This window comes from Takifugu flavidus, chromosome 11 (genome assembly GCF_003711565.1).
Source record: "Takifugu flavidus isolate HTHZ2018 chromosome 11, ASM371156v2, whole genome shotgun sequence".
In the NCBI taxonomy this organism is placed as follows: domain Eukaryota; kingdom Metazoa; phylum Chordata; class Actinopteri; order Tetraodontiformes; family Tetraodontidae; genus Takifugu; species Takifugu flavidus.
Window position 1 is genome coordinate 1,896,268 of NC_079530.1, and position 24,665 is coordinate 1,920,932.

Sequence of the window (24,665 nt, forward strand, 5' to 3'; positions counted from 1 at the left end):
AGGTGACTCAAAGATTCTCGGCTATAGCATTTTTAAATCCTCTGCTGGTTTCTGTCTGGGAGGCTCCCATGACGTCATCCAGGCTCCCAGTTTCACAATATTTACTCATATGTTGCTGGAATGTCGCTGCATGTTGATGGTTTTTGAGCTCTATAGAAACGTAAAACATAGAAAACTAATAAAATAAAATGGAAGGCCTGAATACTCAAACAAAGGTTTGCTACAATGTAAAGAACAATACAAAAACACTCTATTGGGATTACAGACACAGGTTTAACTAGAAAAAAAAGAAAAGCTGAAACTCACTATTCTGATTCATTTTCATACTTGTGTTAATGAATACAAAAACAACTGCACTGCAACAAAGCCAAAGTTCATTTTTCAAAACACATAATTTCATGGGTAATTTCTATATAACTTATGTGTCGATTTCTTTTGACATGATAGTCAAAGTTAGGGTTAGTGTACAGTTATATATGTAGGCTAAGTTCATTTAGTTCATTTTAGAGTTTTGAATGTCAGAACACATCTCACATATTTATATTTGTTAAATGATTGGTATAACTTCCAGTCTCAGGTGTTTATTTACAAAAGTTTCGATTAATTACACAACGATCCTACTGGCTGGAATTTATTGTTAAAATAAGAGAAATAAAAACATGACAAGTGACAGTAAGAACGCGAGAGGCCAAATATGGTCATAGCGGATGTCAGGTGTGTTGGTCTTGCGCCCCTCCTCCAACCTGTGACTAAACGTCACGAGAGGGCTGTTCTTATAAAGTCAAATGTTGCGGCTCCACGGTCACGCGCTGAGGTCATCAGTAACCAAACTTCGCTTCGGCTGTGCTCGTGCTGCTGCTTCGTGAGCGCTTCGTGAACGCGCCCGTCCAACTTCCTGCCAAACGGGTTTGACGAGGACACACCTGCGGTAGTAAAAGGGAGCGCTTGGAGCTCGGACGCCATTCTTGCCCGTGTGTGACTTCGGATCCGGACTGATAGAACCTTCGCTTCGGTCGTTTTGCTCGATTTTAATCATGAAAATGTGGATTTTGCTCGTTCTCGCCAGCTTCGCGTTGGGAGCTTCAGCTCAGAGCTGTAAGTAGTTTCTTCCATTTTAGTTGATAAAACTGTCTTTACACCGTTGAAGCTTTATTTGTAAAAGTTCAACTTCACTTTAGCTACAGTATTTTAGAGACGCTTGCAGCGTGCGCCTTTTTCGCACCTCGTTCCGCGAGCCCCACTCGCGATATTTTCACGCCTCGTTGCTTAATAAATCCCGGTCTTTGGCGTTAATGGTGTTTTGATCGATGAGCTGCCTCCGTGTCTGTGTTTTCTGAGTTGTAAAGTGAGTTGTTGCCGGGTGGGGGTTGGGAGCCCTCCTCCCGCTCTCTGTTTGGAGAAACCAACGCCCAGGTGTTGGATGAACCTGTTCGTCCACCTGTCCCGTTTATGGGCCTGTTCAGCGCTTATATCTGCTTACCGTGATAGCACATTTGATGGCTAAGATAATTCAGAATTGCTAGAGTGAAATTGTGACTTTCCTTCAAAAAAAAAAAAAAAAAACCTACGTTTGTGTGCGCAGGTTCCTGTGAAACCATGAAGTGGGCCACTTGCGATGGAAATCCGTGCTCCTGTTCTGTTTTGGTGGATGATAATGTCAAGCAAACGCTAGACTGCGATAAATGTAAGTGTGACAAGAAAGATTTGTATAAATAACACCCCCCAATTTCAGCTCCTCATGACATGTTTTTCCACCACCTTAGTGATCCCCAAATGCTTCCTAATGAAGGCAGAGATGTATCGAGCCAAGAATAAGCTGGACACTCGTACTGTTGGAGGAAAGCCGGTTGAGACCGCCTTTGTGGACAACGATGGCATCTATGACCCAGACTGTGAGAATGATGGCAAATTCAGGGCCAAGCAGTGCAACAACACCGACGAGTGCTGTGGTGCGTCAACAGCGCCGGCGTGCGGCGAACTGACAAGGGCGACAAGGACCTGAAGTGTGAGAAACTCGTGGAGACGCAGTGAGTAGTTTATCCCGAGGATTGGGGCGTTGGGGTGACTGCAGCACCGACTTATTTCCGTTTCCTTCCAGCTTTGTCCGGCTGCAGCTCACGCACAAACCAACGCAAAACCCGGTTAAGGCCGAGGATCTGAAAACGTAAGTATTCATTTAATTGTCAACATCGACACCGAAGGAACTTTGCAGTGATAAATTCCTCCCTCGCCGCAGTGCCATCGCTGAGGCCATTAACAAGCGCTACAAAAACTTCAACAAGGACCTGGTGAAGGAAGTTCAGGTAAGTGGGAAGAGTTGAGCCATATTTTTCTTTGCTAAAACCAGATTGTAAAACTCTGACCCCCTTCTGCAGTACGACCCAGATGCCCGAATGATTGTGGTGGATGTGAAGAAAGAAATTGGCGATCGCACGGTTGACCTGACCCAGATGGCCTACTACATGGAGAAAGATGTACGGGATCAATGCTCCAAATTCGCACAGAGCCCGCCGCGTTCTCAGGACTAAACTGGTGCGCTGTTCCCTTTCTGTCCTACAGGTGAAAGTTCTGCCTCTGTTCAGGAACCAGGACAAGTTTAAGCCCAATGTGGGAGGCCAGAGCCTTGATATGGAGAACATCCTGGTGTATTACGTGGACGAGGAAGCCCCGACTTTTACCATGAAGAACCTGTCTGGTGGAATCATTGCCGTCATTGTGGTGGTGGTGCTGGCCGTGGTTATTGGTCTAGTGCTCCTGGTAAGCGTGCTGAATATCGCGCTTTGTGTCGGTGCATCTTCTGCTTTAGCCAACCCCATTAACTTCCTGTTTTCTCCGCAGTTTTTCCTCAACAAGCGAGGCAAAAAGAGGTACAACAAAACTCAGGTAAGGCCGGTCTGTTCGTCCCATCTTGCGTGTGACAAAAGTTGAGTTTCTGATAACGTGATGTTTTTATTCCCCAACAGCAAAGAGAGATGGAGGCCATGTAAAGTCCTTGTTCTCGCTGCCCTCTGCTCCTACGTCGTCATCACAGACTGTCTACCTGTGTTGGGAGTGTGCCATTTTCACCATTTAACTGAGGAATAGGAACAATCGCTTGTTTTGTTGTTGGCTTGCTGTCGGCGCTGCTGGTACACCATTTTTATTTATGAGTTGTGTAGTTTAACGTTGCCCAATCTACCTGCCACAGCAGGCCGCCATGTAGTGATAACAAGACTCGCTGGATGGTTTTAAATTCTATTTTATTGTACAGTTTCTTTCTTACAAATGTGTTGAGTTTGTTAATAAAATTCTTTTAAAACACTTATGGAGCTTGTTTGGTTTTAATGGAAAATCACTGCAGGTCAGGTGGGGTGAAGCAAAGAGCTAGCAAACAGGGAGGCTATATAGCTACAACATTTAGAATAGTTATGCTAATGCTATATTTTAAATGGTAAAAAATGGACAACCTGCCTTAAATCTAAGAACGCTGTCGTAATGAAAGCTAAGTGCATGAGCCCCCGAGGCCAGACTGGGTGTGGCCCTTCTCTTCTCAGGGCTCAGCTCGGTATGAAAATGTTTAGCATGAAGCAGGAAGGAGAACTGATACTACCGTGATGTGTGAAACTGTTCACCGTTGAGTCAGCTGTTTACTCCATTCTCGCTGTGTGTCACTGGACATTACTCGGAACTGGTCTGGCAGGTTCTAACTTCTATGTTCACAACAAATATGTGAGAAATCTACAGGCTTTTTTTTGCCTTCGTGTTTTTACGGCAGCCATGACTTGAAGTTGTGGGTAAACAGAAACCTGTTTTGCTTCTGGTCCCAAAGGTGCACCGTGGCTTTAATACACCTGAGTGGAACAGCTAACATGCTCTTTCTCTAAAAAGCTGTTCTGGGTTTGTTGCAACGCAAGTGGATGAAAACAGGTCTGTTGTGGACAGCCCCAAACTGTCATCAATCACCTGCTTCAATGTGACCCTCTTCCCCTTATATTTACCCTTATATAACCCTTAGAAATGCTCAATCAAGGCAAATACGAATACGCCGACACTGTGAGCACAAACGTGGACTTTGATCCAGTCTGTTGCTCGCTTGCCTCACCTGCCATTTCACCCTCATGACGTTCCCGCCCCTCCATCTCCATAGCAACCAGGGCACAAAAGCCTGTCTGTAACCAGTTCAGACAGGTTGGGGATTGTATATCCTCTCCCACCCCTCCCCCACCTCTGACAGGCTGAAGGCATAAAGGTGTGTCACATCCAGTCAGTTGCAGGTATCAGCACGTCACCAACGTTTGCGCCAATGAGGAAGCAGTAGGAAGACAATTAGGATCACCGGTTTGGGATTTGGAGAAGGATTTAATTGGTCAAACAGTTGGTATCCCATAAGCATTTATAGGGTTCTCTGTTGATAAACCTTTTATATCAGAATAATTAATAAAAGCTGTACAAGCGATAACTGGCAGTGTGAAAAATAAGAGCAAAAAGTTTCCATTTTTATAGTTTTCAAGAAAGGCAATGCTAACTGGGATTTAAACATTATCAACATGAAGTATATATATATGTCCATCATCACGGGGTTCCTTTTCTACTGCACTTTATTGACACGTGAGACCAACGATTATTATCTGAATCAAATAAATAATGGGAATTTTTTCGGTTCTGGTAGTGAGAGCGGCTCTCCACAGAAACGTCCCTCTCACAGGTTGTCCAGTGGAGACCAGCTGAAATCCACAACCATTGAAAATGCTCCCAGTGCAAGATTAAATCCATATTTGAAATCCCAATCCCAACCTCCTACGGGATTCCCAGGTAAACATGTTGATGAATGTAATCTTTGTTCATTTTTAAATAAAAATATTCAGGCTTTACTACGCTGATAGTGTTACTTCCTTAAAATACCTTCATATATGCATAGAAACGCCTTCATTTCTCTGAAACTCGACAGCCATTGATATACTTCTACACCCTTTATGTCCTCTGTTAACACACTCACACTGAAACTAACCTGCTTTTGTAATTTAACAGCCTGTGATTACAGATTGACCAGCTCGCTGGCTGCTGAGTAACTAGGAGCAAAGACTGTTTCCTCTTTTCAATCATAACTGTCCTAACCAGCGAATCCCACTTGTGTTCTCCGGGATTTTTGTAGGCTTTGGGATTTCCAGCCATATTCCAGCCTAGCTCCATCCTACCTGGAGGAGCTAGTGATACCTTATCAGCCCAATAGACCGCTCCGCTCTCAGAATGCTGGTCTACTTGTGGTCCCCAGAGTCTCTAGAGGTAGAATAGGGGGCCGAGAATTTAGCTACCAGGCCCCCCTGGTATGGAACCAGCTCCCTGTCCAGGTACGGGAGGCTGACTCTATCGCTACTTTTAAAATTAGGATTAAAACCTTCCTCTTTGAAAAAGCTTATTGTCACTAATTCTGTAGTTCTAGTTACTATCATAGACAGACAAATTATCATACTTAGGGGGTCGTCTAATCATTAGGTTAACATCTTAGTTATGCTGTTATAAGCCGAGGCTGCCGGGGTCCGGAAACATGACAGGCCTCTGTCACCCCACTGGGTCATCCTTTCCTTTCCTTTCCTCTCCTCTCCTCTCCTCTCCTCTCCTCTCCTCTCCTCTCCTCTCCTCTCCTCTCCTCTCCTCTCCTCTCCTCTCCTCTAACTAGACTAGTGATGCTATTTCTTATGTAGTTTTTCTGCTCCTCCCACCCCCACCTTCTGTATTCATCTACAGGTATCGCCGCCATCAGAGCTGCATACTGACCTCCGACCCCGCTCAACTTGACTCCACCGGCAGCACAATTTACTTAAAATAATGTATTTCTGTATGTATTCTCTATTATCTATGTCTATTCTCTCCTCTCCTACCTGTTCTATCCTCTACCTGTCCTCCCCCTTCTCCTCTCTCTCTACCCAGCCGGCCATCAGCAGGGGGTCCCCCTACATGAGCCTGGTCCTGCTCAAGGTTTCTTCCTGTTAAAGGGGAGTTTTTCCTGCCACTGTTGCTTGTCTGGGGTCAGGCCCTGGGATTCTGGAAAGCGCCTAGAATAAATTGATTGTCACGAGCGCGCTGGGCCCATTGGGTTCTGTTGCTGCTAGAGTCTCTAAACCATACGTTAATATTCAGACCTTCGGTGGCTGGAGATGGAATGTTACAAAGACCATTTTAAAAGTGCTGCAAAGGTTCTCCCTGAAGTTCTGGACTTGTAAAAAGGTCACTCGGACTTGAGCTAGGTGGTTAAATGCGACCTACAGGATCAAACGCCAAAATGGGTCCAAGCGGATCACAATCCAGGAGCAAAGAGGCCCATGAGAAATTCAACAAAATCACAGACTGTGGGATGAAGAAAATATAGACGCTTCATATAAATGAATCCAAGCCCTAAAAACTAAAGGTTTTGCATATGCGAGTTCAGGCACGATGGTTTTGACACATTTTAAAAACCAGATGTAAAATAGGATGCAAACTCCCCCGGCACATGGAGCAGCTCCAGGATGGTGATTCTGAGCCCAGATTTTCTCTGAACAAGACAAAAAAACATCAGAATCACAACAAGATGGCCGCACTTGTTTCCTGGAGATTTAAATTGGGATTAAAAGCCAAATCCAGCACGCTGACACCTGTACACCAGCTCTCCCAGTGCCGTTCTAGGGGGCATCCACTGGTTTTTCTGGCATCACAGCAGCGTGGGGGTCTTGCTGGGACGTCCCAGTGCCGGCGGGGATTTGCTCCTCAGCTCTTTACTCTTCAGGCTGATGGGCTGGACCGCCATTAAGGCGGGGGCAGACATGTGGTGGGCGGTGGCCTTCTGAAGATGGGCATTGTTGATGTAACTGGAGATTAGGAGGGTGATCTCGCGGACCTGTGGGTGGAACGGGCGTGAGGGCAGGTCGGTTTCTGATGATACGACACTAAATCCACCAGGTGCTTGAGGTTCACGGAGCACTTCTTGGAGGCGATTCCAACGTAACAAATCTGAGTAAAGGGGACGGGTGGCGTCACTGACCTTGGAAGCATCCATAGCAAACACATGCTTGGTTGTAGCTTTGTCTTTGGTGGTGCCGGTACCAACGTTCTGTCCCACCACCAGCATGAAGTCCTGCTTGCAGCCTCCAAATGTCATCACATTCTTGTATGGATGAGAGACCAGTAACTTCTGTGGGACACACATTTCACTAATTTAAGGCATTCATCTATTGAAGGCAACTGATTCCCTCATGAACTCAACCTCCAAAGGGAAATGGAGCATGAATCAGAACGTGTGTTTGAGCCTCACGATCCTTACAACAGAACTGTGCTCCAAAACACTGAGGCCATCTTCATGCACTGCCAACCACACACACACGTCCTGCTCTGGAGAGGCGGTGACGGCCTGAAAACACAGAAACGGACAGATCCTCAGGGATAAACAGTCAAACACACACATTAAAATAAAAGTTATCCATGGCCAGGGAATAAAAATGACCTCTGCTTGGAATAATTTGGCCCCAAAGAAAGGCCATTTCCTGGCAACAGTCAGGTAGATCCTGATGCACTCGGATGAACTTCGACCCCTGAGGGAGGCCCAGCGGGCAGAGAGACGCTGCAGCAGTTGTCTGGAAGGAGAAAGAGCTTTTCAACATTAGCCGCAAGTAAAAATCCATGTGAGTGAATGTTGTGTTTGATGTTCATGTTAGATTACTGGATAAAAGAGGTGTGATATTAGGAATGAAACCTTAGTCTTCTACTACCTGAGCTGCTCCTCAGATGCGGTCCTGCGGTAATGTTTGGGGTAAAACCTCTCCAGGACCTGCTTCAAGGTTTGAGTAGATTTGGTCTGGGCTGATCCAGGCGCGGAGAAGGGACGCTCGAAGTCTCCGAACTCCACCTGAGCACAAACACAACACGCTCTGTCTGGAATAGGCCTTGGACAGGGGTCCATTCCATACCTCGCCCTCACACATGGGGAGGGTTAATCAAATGAACACCACTTACAACCCACAAACGCACTCAAAGCAAAACTAGTCATTTATTTATCGTAATGGTCTGTGGCGAATATCGCTCCGTCAGGTGAGACCTGGGCGAGCAGGGCGGCCATTTCCACAGCCAGCTCTTTGTTGACGGGGAAGTGGCCGGCGACAATGGCCTCGTTCGTTTGATACGCCAGCAGCAGCCGCTCCCTCTCCGACTCCCCCCTGACCTGGAGAGAGAAATACAGCCTGGGGAAAAGTGGAAAAACAAGAAAAAGCTTGAATATTATGCAAAGATTTGGCGGAACATTATAGTTTCTTTTATATAATGAAAACTGGCCACAGTTGAGCTGCAAAATTAGGCACATTTTCATTCTTATCATTTTTTTTAACTGTATTCAATGACATTCTTTAAATCTTTCATGATTTAATGTTTACTCTCAATAATTCCTACTTAAATAATACTAACAGTGATGATATACACATACAGTCAGACTGAATACATCAGCCCTTTTTTTTTTAAAACAGATTCTTACTGTACAATGTGCAGTGTGAATATATACATCACAAATATTGCAGAGAATGGTATAGAAAAGGCAAATGTACCTGCTCTTGTAGGTGAGGCGGACCGTCCGGGTGTTTTCAGACTTGCCTCTGTGCTGCTCCTTAGACGCCTGCTCCCACTTGGAGATAATGTCGCAGATCTGAGGGGGACACACGTCTCCTTTAGAACCCAAACACTCGCTATGCGCATCGCTAAAAGGTGCACCTTGATGTCTCCTTGCAGACAGTGCTCCAGGTCTCGCCCGGTGGGGTCATCGGTATAGAGGCTGAATCCAGAGAGCCCGGTTTTCCTGGTACCTGTGTCCTGGTTTAGGCGACACTGAAACTCATCCACTGTGGTCGAGGCATCAAAACTTACCACCTGTTGGAAGACAAAACAAAAGCAACGACAGCAACGTGAATTTCTGTCAAATAAAATCACCAATCCATGTTTCATTGAATACAAAGGAAATGTTTCTGTGAGGTTGCGCCATAAACAAAATATTGCGTAAAGAAGCGCGAGACAATCATTCGCAGTCAGGAGAACACGAAAGCACTTGCTGATCTTCCCGTTTGTTGCGTTCATACCTGGTAGGTGTTGTTGAGGAAGTGCACAGGCACGCTGAATGGCAGGGAGTGATGATAGGGGTTCCTCAGTAGGATGGACAGGATCTCCATCCGGGACGGCCTGGCCTGCCTCTCGCCCTTCTGCTGCGTGCGTTCCATCGAGCGCTGGCAGTATATGGCGTACTTCCCCACCTCGGTCCTGAACACCACATAACACAACGGTGGGAGCCTGCAGACGGGATTCAGTACCCGCCCTGGCCCCAACCGCAGCCAGGGGGGACACGGGGAACCGGGACAGGGCTGATCCTGGACCATGAGCAGAGCTCAACACACACCATACACCCCCGCACACCTCATATTTAGATTTGCATAAATGCAGACCAGGCTTCATATTGTAGGCCTAATGTGATTAGGACAGCAATTATAATCATCAAAGTTTTAATCCTCTTCGTTAAGAAGTAAAAGATCTATTGTGAGACGATGGGTTTGAGTTAAGCTACGTTTGTGACAGTGAAAAACTTCATTGCGACCCTCTAAAACTTGTCTCTACATCATTTGCTGTGCTTACTCGGCTATACAAAGGCTTAGACGCGTTCATGTGGTGACACGTAGGACCCTAGCATTAGCGAGACGTGAGAGATGTTATCACCTGGAGTCTGCTTGTCGTTTCAGGTGAACCTGGAGGAGCCACAGAAACGGATGCTGAGGCAGAAACAAGCCCACACACAAGGCTAGAAACTGCCAGCCCTAAAGAATCAAAAGGCAAAAACGTGATCACAGAACTAATTGGACCCTCTGAAAAGCAACTGCAACACACGAGACACAGGGAAGAACGTGTATCCCGCCTCGACCCTGCGGAGCAGCGTCGCACCGCATCGTTCTTGCGATGATCAGTCTAAAGCATCCCTGAAATGCGACAGCTCTGTAGGTCAGTTTTCTTCCAGACAGACAGAAACTCGACACATTTCAGACACTGTATCTGGCCCCGAGCTCAAACCCCTCTGGAGAAAAAAAGACGTGCGCCAGTGCTGCCACCTAGTGGCGGCGATACTGACCTGCAGCGGTCCCGGGTGGCCGTGAGGCTGCCTCCTACGGGTCTGCTTGATGAGCTGGCAGAAGAACTCGTTCTGAAGCTCGGGGTGAGTCAAACAAACCTGCAGAGCGCTTTGGGCCAGCGACACATGGTAGTCGATAGCCGGAGCATCGATGGCCACGTTGATGAACAGTTGACACGTCTGAGGAGCGAGACGACGGTTTAGATGGTTGCGCGACATCGGTCGTGCTGGCTGAATCGAGACCGACTGCAGATGTTTGACGTCCAAATAAACACACAAATATGCGTGGCCTGCTTCGGGGAGGTACCTTAAAGAGCTTAACGGCCTCCGTTTGCAGCGCTTGTGAGGGCAGTGTGGTGAGAGGGGACGACAGAGCCTCCTTACTGAAGCACATTATGGGATGTCTCCAGCTCTGAGACGCTGAAAGACGAACACATGTCGCTGCTACAATTTAAGTGGCTTCGAAATGGTTAGAAGAAGAAAAAAAACCTTAAGGCTCCTTAATTCAAAGAAGAGAGGCTGATCCCATAATCACAGACCCAGTATGGACCAGTAAGGGACTCACTTGGATCGCCATCCATTTGAAAGAGTTTTCCAACCAGCTGCTCGAACTCGGTGCCAAATTTACCCACCGCGGTGCCCACGGCCACAGACAAATGGTACAGCCATGAAACCTATAGAGCACAAACATGTTCGAGGGCCACGATCTTTAGGGAACCGTTTTTTCCTGCTTTCTGTCAATGTTAAAACTCCAGAAACTTCAACCAAGGTGTTTAATTTTCTGCACCGGCATTTCAAATCCCTTATCTGCCAATTGCTAACGTTAGCGGTGCCGACCTTCTCGTGGTGGGACTCTATGAGCAGGTATGTCGGCCCTTGCTCCTGCGGGTAGACGGCGATGGCGAAAGGTGCCGGCTGTAAGCCACGCCCACAAGCCTTCAGATCATGGTCTGAATCTGTGGACCTGTCAACCTCCTCAATTCTGGCCTCCCACAGTTTAATCTGACCCAGGGGGAACTGAAAACAGCCAGAAGAACAAGGAGACGTGGCTACATCACTCATTTACCTGCTGTATTTCGCACCTCGGAGATGAAGCTTACCTTGTCTTCCTGGCTGCGGAAGTAATACAAGGTTTTGCCAATCAGAGCACACCAAACCCTCTTAGAGTAGCCATGCTTCACCTGCAGGAGACAGAGTTAGAGAGCGGCAAAGAACTTCAATTCAAGAAGCTAAATGAATAAAGCCGTAAGAAGTCAGGATTAAAAAGGCCCCTGTGATGAGGCGGCGGACCTTGACGAGCAGACCCTTCATGCTGGGGCGAACGTCCGGCTGGGTGAAGAGAGGACTGGCGGCTTTCACCCGGAGGACACTGTGCAGCACCCTGAGCCACTCGTCCAGCAGGTTCGGAGAGTCAGCCTTCAGGTAGCAGACCCTCTTACCCGTCACTATCTAAAGACAACAACCCAGCGTGTGACACCACCGTCGCGTTTACATGTCAGTGTGCACAACTCTGGATCACCTGGAGGACCTGTTTCCCATCTCCACGAGCAATGTTGCTGGTGGCGTTGACCTCAATCTGACCCTGAGGTTTCCTGATCACGTCGCTCTACGGACAGGCATGGAACAGGGTTTTCAGTGAAATCTTCTCCCCCAGAGAATAAAAAGCAGAAATCTGAATGTTCTCCATGAAATGTTGCCTGGAACCCACAGGCGATTTGAAGTAGAGCAGCTCTCCATCCTTGAGGACAAACCAGCGTCTCTTCCAGGTTTTCTTCCAGGTCTTCACCATTTTCAACAGGTAGCCTGACTTCTCCATGGGCTCCTACATGATACAGCAGGGGCCAGTGTTACCGTGGCAACACTGTAAACCTTCAACACAATCTCTCCTCAATTTTAGCGCCTTTCGTTTATGACATAGACTCATTTTTACGCAAAATGCTACATAAAAGGAGCTGACATGCTAGCATAACTTCCTCCTCCAACCGTGACTGATGAAGATTTTCCCTCCAGAACACAAGATGCAAGATCCTGAGAGCTACAGAACTCATTTTCGCATGCTGCTGGTGTTCCAGAGGACAGACTCAGGGTCTCTCTGGTGGACTCACAGTCTTTCCATTGTCGCTGGCAGTGGAGCAGGTCTTGGGGAGCTTCTGCTCTGGCTCCGAACACTCAGTATCAGTGGAGTAGGCATCGGGAGGGATAGCATAGTCGCTCTCTGAGGTCATGGAAGACATGGACACCGCTGGACAGGAGGACAAGACACATTCCTTCCATTAAGGGAAAGAAGCAGAGGTCCCATCGCCTCCCCCCTGCCCTCGTGCTGCCGTACCTCTCTTAAGTGAGCGAGGGCTGCCTGGGCTGCCGTCCTTCCGGGAGCTGGAGGAGGCGTGAGAGCTGCAGACCGAGGAGCCGTCCTCCTCTCCAGAACTGGAGGACTCCTCTGAGCTGGACGACTCTTCTGGGAACGGACTGCTGCTCAGCATAGTGGCTCTCTGCGAAAGGTCACAGGTGACTGAAGAGCAGCTCCAGAACCGGAACCAGCAACGGCTAAAGGTGCTGCTGCTCTTACCCCCTTCAGAGTCGTGTAAACTGGCGTGGTCACGTTTTTATAGACCAGAGACGTGTACATGACAAAGGCGGGATAGGAAGACTGCAGGGAGCGCTCTGCGACACGGAGCGAAAGCTTGGTTAAAATCTCCCAGGGCCATCGGATCCTGAAAAACGAGGTGTGCTACCTTTGCTGGCAGCATCCGAGCAGGACGTTTCAGACAGCCGGATTCCTGATTTGGCCACGGCATAGATCCGACTCTCCTGCGCACAACAGACCACCGTCATTAAAATATTCCCCTGAAATAATCAAATTGGATTTAGAATAGAAGAAAACACTAGTCTGGTGTTTATCAGGTTCCTGTTCAGACCAGACTGTATTTAGACTCCTCCAACAATTGAATTGACTATTTTGGTCGTATGACACATTTTCCTCATTGGACTCATTTACAGGAACGTTAAAATACAATCATCATCTCCTTTCTGAGGTCATCAGATTATTGAAGTCATCATGTAAACAGCAGGATGTGATTACGTCCTTTCTATAATAACTGCATTTACCTATTATTAGAAATCTGATGAACACGCTCTGATTTCTCCCCAAAACTCTGAAGAGCATTTTAACCTGCTTACCTTATTCATGTACATCTATGAATTAAACATCTGCCCTCCCTCCCCCCCTTAGAAGGCGTCCCGACTGAGCTTCTGACCTTATCTCTAAGGGAGCCGTTGCGTCCTTGCCCTTGTTTTTTTGGTCACGACCCATCGCTCGCGGCCATGGATGAGGGCAGAGACGAGGGCTGACCAGTAGATTGAGAGCTTTACCCTCTACATCACAACGATGTGCACAGACATCAACATCGACCTCACGCTCCATCATTCCCTCACTCGCTAAACGGGATCCGAGACACTTGAACGCCATCACATGGGGCAAGGACCCATCACCCACCTGGAGTAGGCAACCCTAAAGAAGGGACCCCCCCCACCACCTCCTTAGGCACCCGGACACACAGTTTGCCTTCTACACAACCATATGATCCCATATGATTGGGAGAGTACGCCCCCAGGCTCCCTCCAAGAACCCTGCAGACATAAAGAGCTGGTCTGTTGTCCCCCGACTGATATGGAATCTGCATTGTTCCTCTTTGATCTGAGGCTTTTCTTGAACACCTTGGAGGCTGAGTCGTGAGACACGCCTGGTCCCCACCACCCTGGGCTGGTACCCCTTCCCACCCCCCTCCACCATCCAAAGACCAGTGCTCTTACCCAGGAGGGCAGCCTGTGTAAAGGAGGCGTCGGTGGTGCTGAGCTGTCACTCGACCTGGGGGACGACGCTAAGGGAAGTGCCGCTTGTGAAATGGGAGGGACCTGAGGTGTGTCCGGGCACGTTTCCATGACGACCTCCTGCCCGTGATCGGCGTCGGCGTCCGGTGGTCTGAAGGGGCGCAGCATGCTAAGAGCGTTCCGGGTTTGTCCGTGTGCGGCCTCGCTGCTGATGGGGGGCTGGCTCAGGTGCTTCTTGGCCAACCCAGTCCCGGCCGGGGTGCGGAGGCGAGGTTGCTTGGGGGAGGCGGGGTTGTCTCTGAGGTCCTGAGGTGGGTTGGGTCGTTTCGGAGTGAGGGCCGGTGTGAGGATGGGGCTGGGGGTGTTAGGTTCGCTGGAGGAAGACGAAGAGTCGAGGTTCTGCGACTGAAAGCGCTTGTTGAGCTCCTCCGAGTCCTCCAGCTTGGCCCTGGGCACCTGCCCCCCTCCCATTACTCCCCCCGATGACTCCTGCAGGGTGAAGCTGGCTCGCTCAGCACGCCGCATGTCAAAGTCGAACAGAGAGCTGCTGTCATCCGAAGCTGTAAGGTAAGCGTCACTGCCGGCCCGGCTGAACCCTGGCCCGTCCCCACCATCTCCTCCTCGGCTCTTTGGTCCTCCACCGCCTCCAACCCCCTCAGAACCAGCACTGAAGGAGGCTGGGGGCCTGGGTCCGCTTGGTTTCTCAGCCAGGGTTTCATCTTTGTCCTCCAGGGTCAGCTCAGGTTTCTGGGCTTCGGTGTTGGCACCCGCGGAGGCCGACTGTTTACTCCTCTCTGCAGGCGGATGAACACAACCAACGCGTTGAATACGTACAACCGATCTTTACGGTGGGTCAATCCGGGGAGTGAAATGGTGGAAAATGGTGAAAATCCATCATGTGAGGCTTTACCGTGTTTATCTTCACTCTCCTGGGAGCTCAAAGTCCTCTGAGAGGGTTCTGGTCCAGTAAGAACTTGGGGATTCTTCGCTTTCACCTGGAAACATCCGAAGGTCAGACTGCTGAGACGCTGCGCCTCACCTGGACAGCAGGGGGCGCCGCCACACTTCTGCTCAAAGGCTGGAAAATCAGGTTGGGAAGTGTTATTCCATAAATGCGCCTTTAGAGTTGTGGTTTTATTATGAGTTAATCAGAAGGCATCACAAGTCATTACCCTGCAGCTGTGTCTTCAGGTCCTCAATTTGAGCATCCTGTTGTTTATTGCTTTCTCTTAATGCTCCGTTCTCGACTTCAAACTGAAGAATAAAGCCATTTCAACATGGAAAACTCTGGATGTTCCACCCAGCTGGTGTTGTTTTACACATAGAACAAATCCAGAGCTAAAACTAAAGCAAAACTCTTTTACCTCTGAGAGTTTTTGCATCACCCATTCCTTAATCTTGGCTGCTTTCTCCTCCACCGTCTTGGCATCTTGGAGTCGGTTCTGTTTCTGGTGAGGGGAGGAAAATCAAGGTGAAATGTCGGCATTGCTTTATGTCAGACAGCCGTAACTGAATCGTGCTTTTGCCCCGAATCCGCTGTGTTCCCACAGCGTCACTGAAGGGATCTCGATGTTGCTCCCCATTCTGTACATCTCCAAAAACAGAGCTATACATCATGCTGCTGCAGCCACCGAGTATGTGTCTCCCAAGTATTTCCTGTCACATACTGTGGAATTAGGCTCCAGTTTCTCAGGAGACATCAAATCAGTGCCAGTTTTGGCGAGTAGAACTGGGCAAATCCGCTTTCACTCAGAGTCCAGTGGTACAAGTGGGCTGGTAGCAGGAGAGGAGCACTGTTGAAGTGCCCTTGGGCGAGGCAGGGCGTCCGTTGGTCCTACCTGCTCCTCCAGCTGCTGCTCCAGCCGAGCGATGATGGCGTCCTTCTCTTGCATCGCAGCCTGCAGCTCCTGGCAACGCTGGAACAAACGCGCCTCCGGGTCCCCGGATTGACCATTTGCGACTTTCAGCTTCTCCTCCATCCACTGTACCTGTGACCAAACGCCCATGTGACCCGCAGCGCGCGTGCATGCGCACAAAATTCAGAAGCTTTCCCTACCTGCTGCTGAGCGGCGAACGCTTTTTTCTCTGCCTCCACCACCTGACTCTCCAGCTGCTGAATCTACAAAGCAAAGAAGAAACCTTTGAATCATTTCTCTCTTTATTTCTTCTATTTTGGGGGTCATAAAAGTCTCAAATTGATGCAGAAGGGTTGCATGTTGATGGCGACGAGGTGTGAGTCGGCACACACGCTGAGACCGGAGCGGAGCCCGTTCAGCCTTCACACGGGGATCGGGCCTGGGACCGACCTCTAAAGGGCAGAGGTTATATCCCGTTTCGGCTCAGACAGCAAATCTCATCTGAAATCCCTCAAAGCATCAGCGAAAGAGGGGGAAGGTTCTCGAATCAAATCAAATCAATCTTTATTTATATAGCATCTTATACAATCAAAATTGTTTCAAGGCGCTTTCCAGAATCCCAGGGCCTGACCCCAGACAAGCAACAGTGGCAAGGAAAAACTTCCCTTTAACAGGAAGAAACCTGGAGCAGGACCAGGCTCATGTAGGGGGACCCTCCTGCTGATTGGGGGGGTAGAGAAAACTGAAAACTCAGATTGGTGAAGGAAACCACGCAGGACCGAAGGCGAAAATACTTTCACCAACCGCCACGGTCAGACTATTGTGCTGCTCGAGATTCCAGGAACATTTAGGCAACTGCTGCAGCCAAACGGAGCAACCCCGTAGCTGCCGTCGCAGTTGGAAGCAATTATAAATCCAACAACACATCGATTTAAAACCTGCTGTACATTCATGTAAATAACTGATTGTTTCGCTAATAAGTCTTAATAACATGAGCAAGGCTAGTGACGTCTGCAACGTTGAGACCTTAAATTTGTTGTGTTTATTCAGTTTTTATTGATCCTTTCATTTAAAAAGTGTAAAAATACATTCATATGCTGAATGGAAACAGCGCTGACCACATTTAAGTTGCGTGTTTTTTATTTTTTTCATGTTCTTTCGTTCCTGCACACAAAGTTCCTCCTAAATTCCTGAAGGAAAGTGTGTGTTTGGCTTCCTGACCAAACAGTTTCTAAAGTTGTGTGAGGAGTTCGGGCGGCTGGTGGAAGCTGGCAAGGCCTCCTCCTAGAGAGGACCTGGCTGGGTCCAGAAGCCGCCACACCCTGCAGGAGCCTCAGGGTTTCCACACAGCATCGTGGAAACTTGGGCCACGTTCGACAAAAGAAGCGATCCTTTGTTTGATGTATCGATTCAAGCTTTGAAGTCATTTTCACGTTTCATAACTCATATCTTCGCCATCTTAAAGTTCATGTTTGGGACACACACACGCACACACACGCACACACACACACACACACACACACACACACACACACACACACACACACACACACACACACACACTTAACAGCTCTACTCGGACCCGACTGCTAACCTGAAATGTTTCATTGATCCGACTGACGTGTGTGAGGTCCGGCTGGCTCACAAACACACACATTGTAGCAGGTGTGACTGTGTCGGTGTGTCCAGCTCCAGATCGCAAGTGTTCGGCACCATGAGCTGCCGGGTTGGACCCGCTGACACAGTAACACGACTTGTGTTTCAGGGGTGTCGAAGCACACGTGACCCCTCCCTTTTACCTCCACGCTATGAAAAACTCTCTATCACCTCTGCTGCCAAATCCTCATTTAACTTCCATTCCTGGAATTCCACAACTCGTGCTCTATGGCCAACCCCCCCCCCCAACCCGTCAGCAGTCAGACAGCCACCTCACAAAGCCTCTTTCTGTCCACACTCCCTGACCTCCAGCTTTAACACCAGCACAGTTACGCGCAGGTCGCCTCCTCTAACGAAAGCACTTCAGAACTAATGATGCTGAAATAAAAACCAGCACTGCAGAAACGTAAACAGGCTGATTTTAGAGATGATTATTTATGCCTCTGCCACGTCCAGCCGCGGGAGTTTTGTAACCCCTCCATATTTTGGAAGGCGGGCCCATGTGCTGCCCTCGCTGTGACCCGTCCCAGTTGAAAATGAACCCTCGCCATCATGCAAAAGATGGATTTGTGTTGTTTTTTTCTCCCAAATGTGGGATTATTTATATAAAAAACAAAAGAAACCACATGCGGCTACACCCAGAGTGGGTTTTGGGTGTCAGCTTGAAGTACAGCGTGGATATATTCAGTGTTTATGTTCATACAGACGAACAGCATAAAATCCACAGTCTACCTGGAGCCGCGGACACGTTCAGGTCCAGACGGTGTTTGATGCCAACCACCAGGTGTTAAATGCCCAAGAGCGGGAGCAGCCTCATGACATCATGGATGTAAACTAAACGCATCACGCCAACAGGTCAAATCTGAGAGCCACAGATTCACTTCTCGGCTCGGCCTCAGTTCAGAGCGTCTCCTGTTTCTCATCATTAACCAACAGTGGGAAATTAAAGGGGATTTTGCAGTGATGCGGAACCGTGTAGCCTTGAACCAAAAAACAAGCCCTTAGCTGGAGCCGCGGGAGAGTGAAAACAGAAGCAGGGCTGTGGATGTTAACCCGGTGAGCTCATGGCAGCGGCAGGCACGCAGGGCTGCACACTGCCGCTGGTACCGGAGGTGCTTCACACACTGGCCTGCCCCACCACGCTAAAGCCAACTAATGCTAAAACCCAAACATTAAAAAACTAAAAACCAAAACAGGATGAGTGGCGCTCATCAGGACTAAAGACGTACATCAGTTTAATAACTAATAACATAATAACTTCACAGAGGCTTCCTAAATACACAAATCTATAGTCTAGAAAATACACACGACACATTCAATGTACAGAAAAGGAGCTGCAGAAACCATCCGGAGCTTTTTCTGGCGGGTTGAGAGTTTGTTTTGTTGTCCGCTTGAGCCAACTCTGTAATTGAGTGGGTCACTCCCATAATGCAGTGCGCAGCAGAGCCCTGCGGTCAGGCTGCTGTTTACATTAGAGCTCTAATCAGCCTCCCAAGGGGGGGCCGCCGATCTAGGCCACTGAGCAGTTTGGGACGGCCCAGTGTTGGTGGGACTGGGAGGTTACCATCGCGGTGCTGGTTAGCAGACACACCTCAGCTCTCTGCTGGGAGGGGGGGGGCAGACATCCTCCCTGATGATGACCACTGCAACTTCCTGATGGTGCAATAAGTTTTTATAAGGCGTCCAAACATGGAAACAAAGTAATTTCGCGGTGTGGGACGGGGAGCATCATTCACCTGTTCAAAATGTGGACCGGAGCTCTAGAATCCCGTCCCCTTCCACCTACCTTGTCAGCAGTCAGCTCTCGGATCTTGATGATCTGCATTCTGAACTTCATGAGAAGCGCCTCCAGGACCAGGCACTTGTCCTTCCAGTCCTCCTGGCCCATGGCCTCCTCCCCCTCGGCCATGCTGGTCTGGAAGACACACGCAGAGGATGCAGTTGGTGCACGGCAATACTAAAAGGTCCAGAACTTCCATCAGAACATTTGAAGCTGGGGGTAGAAAAACCACGGCGTTTCGACTTCAGGCGGGCCGAGCTGCGTTCAAAGACGCAGAGACGCCCTTGGCTCCATCATCGCACCACATCTTACGGCTCAACTGACTCACTTCCAAAACAAATGCATTTCTTTGCTAGTGGCTCAGCTGACCCCAAACCAAATGAGTGCTCACATGAGGTGGCTGCATTGCTAACGAAGAGCCACGATAAATTTGTGGGAACTGACCTCTTTTTTATGGACTTTATTTGAGAGATCGCAGATTTACGCGTCACCTTCAGTGTGAAGTGAAGACAGTTGCAGTCAGAGATTGTCCAGTCCAGAGTTTAGATTTCCAAAACTAAATCAAAGACCACGATGCTCTTCTGTGTTCCCCTGAACTCTCCAGCCAACCACCAGATGGATCTACTGATCAGTAACAACCTCCAAACTACCGGTACTCTGTTGCTACTACTGAGCAGCTACGCTCCCTCTCAAAACTACCTTCTTCGCACTTTCAGGCAGAATAAATGACTTTGTGGCACAATGTTGACCTGAACAACCCAACCTGTGTGTCACCAAACCTCCAATCACTGGTGATCTGAAGAGGCCACTGGGAGTATTTCACGGTGCCACAAGGGGGCAGCACCTCTCAAAAACCTTTGATATCTCTCAAATGTAGCTAAAGCTGGCTAAGTAGCTATTAATATATTATTGTTTGATTTAGAAGTTCATTGTATTAAATTTGACATCTAGTTTGGTATTATGTGTTATTCCACCTACTAGTAAATAGAAAAGTAACTTTAAACTACACAAGATTTGAGAAATGAATACGTCAGTTCAAAACCTGGTTTTCTGCACTCGCTACGTCGACCAAGAAAAGAAAAACAGACACAACATTTGTTGCTGTGCGGATGTTTTGCTGCTGGTGCACGCCTGAAATATCCCAGGGTCAAACCCAGCTGGCCCAGTGTGGACACTGGATCGTTCACCTCCAGGTGTGCAGGAAAAGGGGGCTCCACAACAACCTCCACAGGACGGCATCACATTTTCCAACGTTATCGTAGAAAAACAGGCCGAGAAAGTGGGAGAGATGAAGTGAGACAGGCAGATGATAGGAGAGGAGGCGGAAGATCGCAAGTTTTCTCCGCCGTGTAATAACCCCTCATTACCAGGTTGGCCTCCGCACAAAGAGACTGCAAACATGTGTGGAGGCAGACCATAAACTGGTTTCCACGGACCTATTTCTGCTGCCTGTTTGCTGTGGTGAACGAGAAAAGACAAACCCTCACCATATAACACAACAGCACATATGGGGTTTAAAAAAAAGTTGAAATAACAAATCAAACACGACATCCTGCAAGTGGGTGAAGCTAAAAATGACTGTTTAGGGAATGACAGCAGATTTTCAGTTGTGTCACATACTTTGCGTTTAGAAGTTATTGCAAAGAAGTCAAATAACTTTTCTATAGCCGAGTTTAAGGGAAGAGTTAAACCACGTGTGGAGAACGTTTTGACCCTGATCCTGGTTTTTCGTCTCTGTGTCACTATGATAACCCCCCCTCCACATCCTGTTGAGTAAAGTGAGAATCGCCGCAGGATTAGAGCCCCTGGGACGCTTTAATAGCATTCAGTTCTTTAAAATAACAACTGTTTTTAGTGTTCAGCGGAACATATCCTGGATTAAGACGCAACTTTGTGTCTGCATCTTTGTTTCCAGTTGTCACAATAGGCTCAACTTTAATAGCTAGATTTTAGGCGTATCTTTACTCTAACTCAGAAGACAGAATGAATTAACATTACCAGAGTTTCTAATGATAAAGAACAAACGCGTCAATTTATAGTCTAAACGATTGTTTATTCCACAAAGTTGCTGATTCAACTGCCTGACGGTGCTCAATGTAATGTGACATCATTTAGCTGTTTAAAACAGCCAATTACAGAATAAAACTCCAAACTAAATTAAACCCGTTTCACGTCAAGAATCGCAGCTGACCTTTCACGATATTTGGTTGTTAGAAGCGACGAAGACTTCACACCATTTTAAACTTACTGTCGGCTTCCTTCTCGTTATCCCTGCCAGGAGGAAAAAAATATCCCAAAAATACTATAGAAACGGCAAATTTCTCTCCTTAATGTATTTCATTCCAGCTCGGGTCAAAACTTGGAGACTGGCTGGAGTCAGGGGGCGGGGTCTCGCACAATGGGTCCAATCACGGTTTGCGTGGGCGTTACCCTACGCGCCAAATTATCAGGGTCGAGTTTGATTGACAGATATTTTCACCAATCATAGGACGGAGCGCTTTGAGGGCGGCCCCCAGCAAGTTGTAGGAAGTGACGTCAGTCATTGTGCAGCGTGGGCTTGGGTTCGTCATGCTTTTTAGAGCAGTACAGGAAACCGAATAGTGTTGATTCAAATTAAAGCATCGCTTTTTAGTTTGATAATTGCACGAAAATCCAATTCATCTCTATGATGTCTTTTTTCTTATTATCATTACTTACAACAAACTACAAATCTTGTGCACCCTGTGCTTAAATAAACCAAGAAAATCTGTGTTAAATATGCTGTAGCTTGCCATGAAAAAACCCTCGTGGGTTGGTGACCCCCTGGTCCAGAGTTTAACACCCAGTACCTTCAAACATATACTCCAGCGGTGTTTGGAAGAGGGACTAAGATGTATAATTATGTATAATTTTCCGAAACGGTTGCTTAAATTAAATTCAGAGCAATTACTAGGCTGTTAACCCGACCAAAGCGTGATAGAAACGTGATTGTTTATTTTGTAAACTCAGTCCGGATGTAGGAGCTTGAATTAGTGCTAGCTTGACGTCCGGTACATCGACCAAAGAGCTGTAGGTAAACCACATGCTGAATCCGCGTTAGACTCAGTTGTGTTTCAATATGAACTTTCCTTTAATCGCTTCATCGCTTTACTTTTTATGATCTAATACCATTTCGTATTTGCGCTGTATAAAAAGTGTTTCAGCAAAATGTTAGCGCCATTCAGCTAACGGCAGTTGGCTAACATGAGTTGTAGCACCAGTGGTTTATTTTCCTCTTAACGAGGTGAAGATGTTTGGGACGCTAGTTATATTTATACACCGTCTATTACAATCGTATTGCAGAGGTTAATAAGCACTATACTCCCGTAAAAAGCCCTACTTTCCACACAGGGTAACCATGGTGGTGAAGAAGAAGTCAGTCAAAGTGGAGGCTGTGGATTTGGAAGAGGAGAAGCTGCAGATGCTGCTGGGTAACTTGAAGCTGCGCCTCCTAAAATCTATTTCTTTTGCTGGTGTTTTCTAAACCCAACATGGGAAATGCTGTCAGATCTTCATATAGCCCTGGTGCACCATGTCTAAAGGGAACTTTAAGGGGGGGCATGAGTGGCTCTACAAACCTGATCACTGCTGCAAGAGGTCTTTTCCAGCAAAATTCCAGGAACTTTTTTGGAATGCTATAGTCCCAAACAGTACAAAGATGTAAAGGTGTTTTTCAAATGATCATTTTCACGTCATCCGACCTAAAACGTGAACTATTTAACTGTCCGAATGACCACGTCGCACAGGGCCGTGAATGCGGAGATGTTTGTGATCTATTCCAGCATCTCTCTCGGTGGGTGATGAAGACGATGGAGTCAGGCAACTGGCCCAGACCTTACAGTCATGTCTTGAGCTGACGGAACCAGTCCAGCAGATCCGGCTGGTTGAAAAGGTTGGTTTTTGGACACGGACGTAAAGCAATTAGGAGTGGAGTTATTACTCGCATATTTTGGGTTTTAGTAAACATTAATGTCCCTTTCTTGCATTAGAGTAATCATTTAGAACAGGGAAATCATTTCTTTAAGTTAGCTGTGTCTGTCTGTCTGTTGTGCACCAGGCCGGCTCTCAGCTGGAGTTGCTGGGTGACCAGAGGACTGATGGGGCTCTGCTACAGGCATGTCTGCACACCCTGTGTCTGGTCTACACGTCCTTGAAGGCCAAGAACCCTCTGAGACGAGCCATTGCCAGGTACGTGGCTGATTGTTGCTTTGGATAAATGAGAGCGAGCATCAGTGCAGGTCGCTGACGATAAAACAGGACTCCTGAATTTGACGTTTGGGTGATGGCGATTATAGTTCAAGCTGACGTTTACTGCATTACAGGAGGTCTGGGTTTGATCCGTCCTCTGTGCTCTCAGGGTTTGAGAGTGTTTCTGCTCAGAATCGCTGATAAAACCTTGAACTGTCTTATTGTTGGGTGGATTTCTGAATTCCTGAACGTGCGCCCGTCCGCCTCTTTAGCGCTTTGGCTTCAGCCCCCGTCTGGCTCCAGGAGCGAGTGGTAAACAGTCTGTCCGACTGTCTGTCCGAGTGTCTGTCCGACCCAGTCGCAGATGGGTATTCACACAGTGTCGACACCATCAGCACCTGTCTGGATGGCTTCAGCCTTGGTGAGAATCATTTCTCTTCCTCTGTAAATAATCAAACTCATTTCATACAAGTCTATTAAATTGCTGTCGCTACATTTTTAGCAGGATTTTAACTTATTGCTGTATCTCCTTTAACACCCCCCCAGGAGTGGCTATGTTTGTACAACCTTTTGTTTTAAAGATCTTTTCCGATAAGAAACCTCTTTTTCTTCTTTTCTTTGCACAGGTGAGAAATGTATTAAGAAAATTCTGCCCGAAGGTTTGTGTTAAGTGATATTTAGTTTAAAACTTGAGAACGTTTTATACTGGGCAAAACTAATGACTCTTTTCTTCTGTGTAGTCTTGCAGTTCCTTCACAAAGGATTAAGTGGGCACCTACAGCAGAACAGGTACAGCAGTAGTTTTGGGAGCACTTTAGCTAATTTCCCCTTAAAAGTTCTGCTCTTGATCAAGTGTCGCCCCCTGCTGTCTTCCAAGCGGTCTAGCAGGGCGCCACGTCGCTCAGGCCCAGCTGATGAGGTCATGTCTGGCAGCGGTGAAGGCCTCCATGCTGGTGATCCAGAGGTCTCTGGAGACTATCAGCGCCACCCTGCAGGCTGAGCTGGGCAGCAGCGAGCTGGAGGAGACGCTGAGTAACCTTCTCGGCTGCTACGTACACATCCTGACTGATGGTGACTGAAACGCCGTAACCACAGAAACACACTCCTCTCCTGTCATTGTTCACCTGACAGCGTGAGAGGTTATCTGCACCGACAGCTGTAGCTGTTCACCATACGTGCACGCTATTAGTGAAACCGTTGAGCATTGTGGGCTTTGGTAATTGTTAATACT

The 24,665-nt window shown here is 47.8% G+C and overlaps 3 protein-coding genes across 10 annotated transcripts in view; 2 read left to right on the plus strand and 1 right to left on the minus strand.

Moving 5' to 3' along the window:
* Positions 1–851: 851 nt before the first annotated feature.
* LOC130533863 (tumor-associated calcium signal transducer 2-like) lies at positions 852–3,300 on the plus strand. The gene is given in 10 exon segments (XM_057047590.1): positions 852–1,095; positions 1,583–1,684; positions 1,764–1,945; positions 1,948–2,027; positions 2,099–2,164; positions 2,237–2,303; positions 2,376–2,474; positions 2,560–2,757; positions 2,839–2,883; positions 2,964–3,300. Coding segments are annotated over 10 exon segments (924 nt in total). The 5' UTR covers positions 852–1,034; the 3' UTR covers positions 2,988–3,300.
* Positions 3,301–6,327: 3,027 nt separating this feature from the next.
* plekhh2 (pleckstrin homology domain containing, family H (with MyTH4 domain) member 2) lies at positions 6,328–21,617 on the minus strand. Of its 2 annotated transcripts, none has more exons than XM_057048112.1 (30): positions 21,477–21,617; positions 19,235–19,363; positions 15,993–16,055; positions 15,775–15,924; positions 15,301–15,384; positions 15,109–15,190; positions 14,847–15,014; positions 13,919–14,730; positions 12,841–12,916; positions 12,675–12,769; positions 12,435–12,597; positions 12,211–12,347; positions 11,814–11,927; positions 11,625–11,711; positions 11,396–11,554; positions 11,206–11,286; positions 10,943–11,122; positions 10,671–10,779; positions 10,413–10,525; positions 10,106–10,285; positions 9,700–9,797; positions 9,072–9,249; positions 8,710–8,865; positions 8,547–8,644; positions 8,048–8,189; positions 7,722–7,858; positions 7,457–7,586; positions 7,277–7,363; positions 6,998–7,147; positions 6,328–6,853 (listed from the first exon to the last, which is right to left on the minus strand). In XM_057048112.1, exons 2-30 carry the CDS (start codon positions 19,355–19,357, stop codon positions 6,668–6,670), a joined length of 4,338 nt encoding a protein of 1,445 aa, XP_056904092.1. In that variant the 5' UTR covers positions 19,358–19,363; positions 21,477–21,617; the 3' UTR covers positions 6,328–6,667. The 2 variants fall into 2 exon arrangements, with proteins under 2 accessions (XP_056904092.1, XP_056904093.1); XM_057048113.1 differs by having other exon boundaries at positions 21,420–21,592.
* A 593-nt stretch (positions 21,618–22,210) lies between these two features.
* The window catches only part of thada (THADA armadillo repeat containing), a 53,425-nt gene continuing 50,970 nt past the window's right edge, over positions 22,211–24,665 (plus strand). For 5 of the 7 annotated variants that reach the window (XR_008952595.1, XR_008952596.1, XM_057046938.1 and 2 more), the window contains exons 1-7: positions 22,287–22,677; positions 23,029–23,138; positions 23,304–23,434; positions 23,707–23,855; positions 24,061–24,093; positions 24,175–24,223; positions 24,312–24,505. Coding sequence is in view for 5 of the 7 variants with exons in the window: in XM_057046938.1 (XP_056902918.1) it covers positions 22,605–22,677; positions 23,029–23,138; positions 23,304–23,434; positions 23,707–23,855; positions 24,061–24,093; positions 24,175–24,223; positions 24,312–24,505 (739 nt within the window). In the remaining 2 variants the exon portion in view is untranslated. The other 2 variants (XM_057046939.1, XM_057046940.1) reach the window with 2 other exon arrangements.